This window comes from Papaver somniferum, chromosome 8 (genome assembly GCF_003573695.1).
Source record: "Papaver somniferum cultivar HN1 chromosome 8, ASM357369v1, whole genome shotgun sequence".
Classification (NCBI taxonomy): Eukaryota; Viridiplantae; Streptophyta; class Magnoliopsida; order Ranunculales; family Papaveraceae; genus Papaver; species Papaver somniferum.
This window is the reverse complement of record NC_039365.1, coordinates 26,110,338-26,118,341: the sequence shown is the minus strand read 5'-3', so window position 1 is coordinate 26,118,341 and position 8,004 is coordinate 26,110,338. Positions and strand designations below refer to the sequence as shown.

Below are 8,004 nucleotides of genomic sequence, written 5' to 3'. Positions count from 1 at the left end.
CTTCATGTACAGGATTACCATTTTCTTACCATTCAGGGGGTGTCGGTATAAAAAATTTCAAATAATTTTAGAATTTTCATGCCCTTGGTACAAACCAAAGCTACTGCCGGACACTACCTTGACCTTAAACAACCCTTAGAGACCAACGAGGATTGATTGACTCATGGAGTTCAGTACAAGATTTAAAATTTTGAGCATAATGAATAATATTCGTCGTTTGACTTGAGATACACCACGTCTAGACTCTAATAGCTGATCGGATACCCAGTCGGCCAATTCCATTGTAATTTTCCAATGACTGGCAGAACCCACCTCGTTCTACAAGACGACAATTCGTCCCGCACTTTTGTACGGGGAGGAGTGTTGGGCGACAAAAAACCCACACATCTTAATGCTACATGTGACGGAAATGAGGATGTTAAGATGGGCCTGTGGGCTGACAAGACACTATAAGATTCGAAATGATGTTATTCATGGGAAGCTTGGGGTAGCATCGATGAAGATGATACTCACGCAACACCGGTTGCGGTGGTTCGGGCATCTCCAATGGAGACCACATAAGGCACCGGTACGAGTAGGACGCATCGGACGAGCCGAAGGGAGAATGAAGAAACGAGGACGGCCGAAATTAACCTGGGATGAACTGATTAAGCGGGACCTGAAAGACCGAGGCTTGGAGAGAGAGTTGGCGCTCGACAGAACAACGTGGAGGACAGCGATCCACGTGAAAGAGGTATGTACATGAGGTGCGTAACTAGACCCTTCTTTACATTTGATTATTCGTTTCAAGATTTAGTAGGACTGTACAAACCGCGAACAAGTAAACTGTCATGGCAGAATTGTGAAAGGGGACCTCCCTCAGTAGCTCTGCAGCTCGCAGGATCGTGAAGGGGAATAATCACCCCGTAGCCCTGAACTCATCACCTACATGGTCGCGAATGCGTAATCCCATGGAAGTGATGGGACACTATTCCCTGTGCCGAAAACGAACAAGACACGGAAGATGTTAAGGATTACTCTTACCTTCGAATAAGTTGCGTCTCGGCCAGCAGACAACCGGTGTAAAAACTTCGTCGCACCATTGAGGATACGGTCTTTACGAGACAATATCCCCGTTCGACCTGGTACTTGCTACTGGAAAAGAGCTTTGGTTTTGGTTTGGTGGAACACACCTCGAACTTCCTTTTAAAAGAGTTAAGAATTAAACACATCAGAGTCGGACTCCACAATGTCCACATTAGGTAAATGGAACTGCGAAAAGTCCACTACACGACTTCCTAGTGGACAACTAACACACATTTCTAGTAGTATACGAGCCACGTGCCATAAAAAAGCAGAGACAACGTGTACATAAAAACTTGGAGAGAATAGCCAATTGCCAAACTTATAAGCCAACTCTCTCCCGCGGTCGGTTGAAGTTCTTCTCAACACGCATCCCTTCTTCCTCTTCTAATTCCTAGAATCTTAAACCTTTGAAAATCAATAGATTCGTAGTATACGAAACAACAAAACGGAAGAGTAAAGAAAACATAACTAGCTAGAGATGAAGTAGTGCTAACTTAATTTTCCTACTCTTAAATCATTTGTACTTGAAAACTATCTTTTCCACTTTAATTGGAGGAGAGCTTTACCAAAATCCAGTGAAATTTCTCTTCTTCTTTTTTTTTTTCTCTTAAGAGAGATGGCTTTCACTGCTACTTTTCTACTCCCATCACAACTAATCAAACCATTTCATCTCCATCAACAAAACAATCGATGTTTCAAGAGAAATCGATCAGTTGTTCCGGTAACCCTTATTTTCTGTGTGTATAAATTCTGGGTTTTCGTTTTTTTAAAGTGTTTTTCTGATTTATGTGTTCTTTTTTTGTTTGTGAAGGTGGCAAGATTGTTTGGACCAGCTATATTTGAAGCATCGAAATTGAAAGTATTGTTTCTGGGTGTTGATGAAAAGAAACATCCTGGAAATCTTCCAAGAACTTATACACTTACTCATAGTGATATCACTTCTAAGCTTACTCTTGCTATCTCTCAAACTATTGATGGATCACAGGTACTTTTAATTTCTACCTGATTCAGAAAGATCTGTTTATTTTCGAGAATTTGATTCATCCAAAACAGAACAGAACAAGGGAATTTTTCATTTTTTTTTTTTCAAATTAAAGTGTCTTTTTCGAAGAGTAACATTTTCTTGAATTACCCATGCGTGTCAAACAAATCCAAAATTAATTAAAATTAATTATTAGCAGTTAAATTGGCACGGTAAAAATAAGAAGAAAAAACGTTAATAATTGTTTTAGACGATGCTACAACTCCATTTTTCAATGCGAAATGGACATATGAGTTGTTGTTGCAGACTTGCAGTTTCTTTTTTGCATTTTCTCTTTCTTTTTCTTTTTTACTGCGTTGAATGAAAAAAGCACAGGACGCTTTACTTTGATCTGATCCGGTTGTGTATGTGGTTTGCACAAAATAGTTGCAAGGTTGGTACAACAAATTGCAAAGAGATGAAGTAGTTGCAGAGTGGAAGAAGGTTAAAGGAAATATGTCTCTACATGTTCATTGTCACATAAGTGGTGGTCACTTTCTTCTGGATCTCTTTGCTAGGCTTAGATTCTACATCTTCCGCAAAGAACTTCCTGTGGTAAAATTCCTTCCTATTCTTTAGTTTTCTTTTTATTCCAGTAGAATAGTCTTCGGTGAAAGCAACCCAGCTTCTAATGATCTACCAAAGTGTGCATTGCATACAAATCGGCATGGGGTACTATACCTATATGCTCGTGTGCAACTAGCAATGATGCAATGTCCGGTGTTTTTCTAGGCTTTCATCATATCTATGCTCGGCAATGCATTACCTATTCTTTGAATCCAGGTTCTGAAATAGTTGTTCAAATTCTGCAAACAGGTACTGAAAGCATTTGTACATGGAGACGGAAATTTGTTTCAGAACTACCCAGAGTTAGAAGAAGCTTTAGTTTGGGTTTATTTTCATTCAAACCTTCAAGAATTCAACAAGGTAGAATGTTGGGGTCCGTTGAAGGATGCCGAAGCACCGTCAGAAGGATCAGCTCAGATTAAAACTTTAGATGATGACGACGAATTATCACTAGTTAGACCACAACCATGTAAAGAAGATTGTACATGTTGTTTCCCAGTGACTAGTTTGATCCCATGGAGTGATCAAGAATTTCCCGATCCAAGTCTTAGCGGAACCAACCAAAATTTACAACAGTAGGAGTAATTCCCTTCTACAAATGCTCAAATTCTTTGACAAAATGTAATGTAGAAATTGTAAAATGTAAATATGAAGTTAGACAAATTCTTATAATACAGGTTGATTACTTAAGTTGTGTTAAATTGTTAACTTGTCTTCTGTTCTGTCTCTATAATGAGCTGGTTCGACAAACTTTTTTGCTAAATTCTGGTTTGGGCGTCCATTTTTAGTTTTTGTAGATGTGGAGAGTGCATTGGTTGATCTACTCAAAACAATGTTAATGTATCTCCATTGTTGCACAATCTTTTACTAGCGCAAGGAATTCCACCAGAAGCAATATTTAAAACGCTTTACAATGAAAACTCACACTCGAAGTAACACATGGGTCGGCTCGGCCCTAGAGCTTCAGTGACTTGTCAGTGGTTTTCACGCTTGCCCATCTGCAAGTGCTTGTAGGGCCGATTTCCGTGGGGGCTGTTCCAATTACTGCTAGGTCCCATTGGTGAGGGGAATATTCCAATTTACCATTGGAATCAATATTTGGAATGACTTTTTGATGGTTGAGTCAGATGTTTGAAAATGAAAATACATTTTGAAGTAAATAACGGAAGTTAATGTTACACACATGATAGACGCATTTATGTGTTTAATATAGCTCATTTGTATATATTGTTAGTACTCGATATTGTACTTATTCGGTTATTTTATGTATTTGTAGGTGTTTTTGGAAGAATAAAGCTTTTGCGGCGAAATTGGCTAAAAAATGGTTTTTGCGCCCGTGGGAGAAAATTACTATACGGACTCTCATTTTGGATAAGGGGTAACCTAATTACTAAGGGGTGACCCATTTCCAGGCATCTGCTAAAGGGAGACCGGAACTGGATATGGGGAGGTCATCTTCAAAGTTTCAAACCTGGATTTTGGCGGGAAAAAAGGCAGCAGCGTCAACAGTTTTGGATCAAGGATTTGAGCGACCTAGCAGGCGATTCAATGGGCAAATTTGGTACCCACGGACTCTACAAGACATAAAGGACCTGTTAGAAGCGATTATACCCATCTAATTGGGCTGGATAAGTCAGAAAATCCACACAAAGTCAAGACAGTGCACACGGTCCCTGTTTAGGGTTTTGAATTGGTTTGAAAGATTTGGGAGAGATTCTTGCGTGGGATATACTTCAAAACAGTTGAGTTCAAGTCAGAGAAGATTTTGGGAGCAATAGAATAGCTAACAGACGCATACAAAGATCGACAGATGGAATTATTGTTAAAACTGCACGTGAAGAATAAGAGATTTATTCTCGAATTTGATCGAGTTTCTAGGGAATCTGAAGGCTATATATAGTGGGGTTTTTGTCATAGAAGGGTTAGAAACCCTTAGGAGAGAATTGGGAGTAGAGGATAGACGAGAAAAAGAAGTTACAGGAGATATTGCTGCTGCTGCTGCCATTGAAGATCCTGAAGAACACGAAGAACAGACTCACATAGTCAGTCGTTCTTTAGCAGTCTTAAATAACAATACCAGTGTCGTTCATTTACAGCAGTAATGGCCTACCGTTTACAGCAGTCTTAAAAGCACTTACCCCTTTGTAACAGTGGCACTGTAACACTACTACAGCGTTGCAAATTTCTGTTTCATCTTATATTCATCAATAAAAACACCTATTTTAGCCATGAATTCATCTTGTGAGTGTGTCTTTGGGATGAGGAGCTAAACCCATTAGCCGAGACGACGGAGGAAGCCATTGGTCCATATTGATTGGTATAATTCTAATTTTATTATTTATTTGCAATATTATTATTTGATTATTTGCATGGAATTGAATTTGAAATATTAGTTTTTATTGAATAGTTGTGAATTATTTTGATGAAGCATGCTGGGTTTTAAAAAATTTTGATGTTTTATACTTTGTGATTACAATTATTACTTCAAAAATACATTTGAGGCAAATATTAGAATTATTTTTAAAGATAGAATTGCATGAATATTATTTAGAATTTACTATTTAATTGGTCAATGGTGGAATCCTAGTCTTGGTATTTTCTCTAAAGGTTTGAACTATTTTATTTATTTGCCTGTTTAATTTAAATCTAGAAATTTTTTTTTCTTCACAAGTCTGAAAAGACCCTGTTTACCACTACAACTACAATCACTATTTGAAAACCATCAACACACAGCGTATCGAAGTTATCGTTCAAAAACAATTTATATTTATATTTTAAGGTTGGGTAGATTATTTATATGTCCCTATTTTTGACATCCAATAATATATCTTTATACAAGAATAAATATGTCCATATTTTTTAATAACCTTATCCATTTGATATTAGATTACCTTGATACCCTCACCCACATAATATTTTTCTTTATTTCAAAATGGAATAAAATTCTTCTACCACTTTACCACCACCATTAGCACCACCACCACCAACATTCAACTACCATTCCACCACCACCGTTCAACAACCACCACCTACCAACCGCCACCACCACTAATATTTCACCACCACTCCTTAACCACCACCATTACACCACCACCAGTCCTCCACCACCACTAGTTTGTTGCCGCCACCACCACTAGTTCGCCGCCACCGTCACCGCCGCCCCCACTGGTTCAGATATTTTTGTATCAACAACAGTAGTTGATCCAATAAAAATAGAACCAACAGTAGAAGTTGATCCAGTTTAGGGGGTCAACAACGATAGTGGATCCAAAAAAAAAGGTCAACAGTAGAAGTTGATCCAATTTAGTGGATCAACAATGAAAGTTGATCCATGTAAATTGAGTGAACTTGGCGTGAGTCGAACACGCATCATATGACATGAAGTCAGTCATGCTACCATTGCACCACAAGTTCAACATTGGAAGGAAATTACATGATTTAAACTACAAGCATGAGTATACTAATCAAAGAAAATGTTGTTAAAAGGATCAACAACGGTAGTTGATCCATTAAAAAATTGGATCAACAACAGTTGTTGATCCCATAAAAAATTGGGTCAACAACAACAATTGATCCCGTAAAAACATATAAACAACAACAATTTATCATCACTTGTAGCTTCATAAACAACAACAACTTCAAGACCAAGCTCTTCATCTGAAGCTAAACACAAACAACACCAACTATCACATAGAATATCCACCACCACCACCATCACAAAAAACAATACCACCAGTATCTTCATCAACAATTTCAATACTCTAACCTCACCACAACCATCATTCCAACCAAAACCACCACAATCTCCATCATCAATTACATCGTTTTAACCTTCTTCCATCTACATCATCAAATATAACCAGAACCATCGCAAAATCTGCATCATCAATTCCACCGATATCTCCATCATCATAAATTAAACTGAAAAATCAAGTAACAAACTTAAAATCTCCATCATCAATTTCATCATTTTTACCTGAATCTGTTATCGATCTAAAGAAGAATGAAATCACGAACCAGTTGGCAGCGACGAAGGTGGTGATAGTTATAGAGCTGGTGACGATGAAGATGGTGGTGGTGGGATTGGTTTGGTTTGATTTTCAATCACGGATCTCTCTCAATCTCAAATCTAATTGATTCCAGAATCTGTTGTAAGGATGGAGATGTGGACGGTGACTAAGGAGGTGGTGGTGGTGGTTATGGTATTTGTGGTGTTGGTTGTGGTGGCGACGGAGATGGAATTGGTGGAGGTAGCGATGAAGATGAATCTGTTCGTATTTTCTCAGAAGTGAGGAAGAAGTTGAAGTATAAAACACATACGGGTTAAAAAACGAAACCATGAAAATAACTTTTTTAGATAAAATTTCAATTATGCCATCAGGGACATTTATAAAGTCTGTTAGGGATATTTGTGAAGGCCCATCAAAAGGAGGGACAATAGTTCAATTACCACTTTAAGGTTTTAACTAAATAAAACCTAGTTCAGCTGGTCATCCCCGTTTTCCAAAGTTTCATGCGTTCCAGGTTCGAGTCTTCAATGGCGTAATATTGTAAGAATTAACATGGAAGGTAGTGTTAGCTTGTCCCCGGTTATCCATGAGGCTCGCTGATAGGTTAACACGGCAACATGTTCGATTAATGTAGTAGTATGTCGTTGGATCTTAGCTTGGTAGGCTTCCAACTAGTTTATGTAATATTATTTATCCAATAATAAAACAATTTTTTTAAATTTTTTTGTGAGTATGAGAATTTTATTAGTCCCACATCGGGGAATTTCGATTCTTAAGTTGTATTATTCCATTATATAAATAAATTTCCTTACTTTTGTAAAATCCAAAAAAAAAAAGGTTTATCTATATTTTAGAGAGACCCCAAAGGAAAAATAATTGTCTATTGTTTTTTCTTAAGCGTTTGCGTTTTTCCTTAAGAGTTTTCCGGAGTTTCCAAGCTCAAATTGAGCATCTATTACATGTGCTAGTAATAGGTGTAGTAGGGTGTTTTATCATGGAGGCATCCGCTCTGTGGGGGCTATAGCATCACTTTTGGGTGTAGTCGGGCGCTAATGTCATAAGGACAGCGTGTGAACACGTGACTCATTCTGTTCTTCTAAAGTTTTACAGTGTTGCGGTTGCGGGAGATTTGGGGCTCGCTCGTTTCGTCAAATCCATCGCTTCCATTACAAATGAGCTAAGTATCAATAACTTTTATTTACTTGACTTTTCATTGTTTTTAATTCTTGCACCCAAAAATATTAGGATATTGGTATTTGTAATAATCGAAAATGGTTGATTGGTTTGTGAATCATGGATGTTAATTATGGAGTGAAAAACAAAAATGGATTTTTGATCAGT

General features: G+C 37.7%; 1 protein-coding gene across 1 annotated transcript; it reads left to right on the top strand.

Moving 5' to 3' along the window:
* The first annotated feature begins 1,404 nt into the window (after nt 1-1,404).
* LOC113302415 (protein STAY-GREEN, chloroplastic-like) lies at nt 1,405-3,354 on the top strand. The gene is made up of 4 exons (XM_026551316.1): nt 1,405-1,786; nt 1,877-2,050; nt 2,474-2,641; nt 2,903-3,354. The coding sequence occupies exons 1-4, from the start codon at nt 1,682-1,684 to the stop codon at nt 3,230-3,232; spliced, it is 777 nt and encodes a 258-aa protein (XP_026407101.1). The 5' UTR covers nt 1,405-1,681; the 3' UTR covers nt 3,233-3,354.
* The last annotated feature ends 4,650 nt before the right edge of the window (nt 3,355-8,004 follow it).

Excerpts from the sequence above, each read along its gene's own strand:
- LOC113302415 (XM_026551316.1), top strand. The coding sequence starts at position 1,682 with ATGGCTTTCACTGCTACTTTTCTACTCCCATCACAACTAATCAAACCA. Across the intron at positions 2,051-2,473 it reads AAACTATTGATGGATCACAG|TTGCAAGGTTGGTACAACAA; the intron begins GTACTTTTAATT and ends TGCACAAAATAG. Across the intron at positions 2,642-2,902 it reads TCCGCAAAGAACTTCCTGTG|GTACTGAAAGCATTTGTACA; the intron begins GTAAAATTCCTT and ends TTCTGCAAACAG.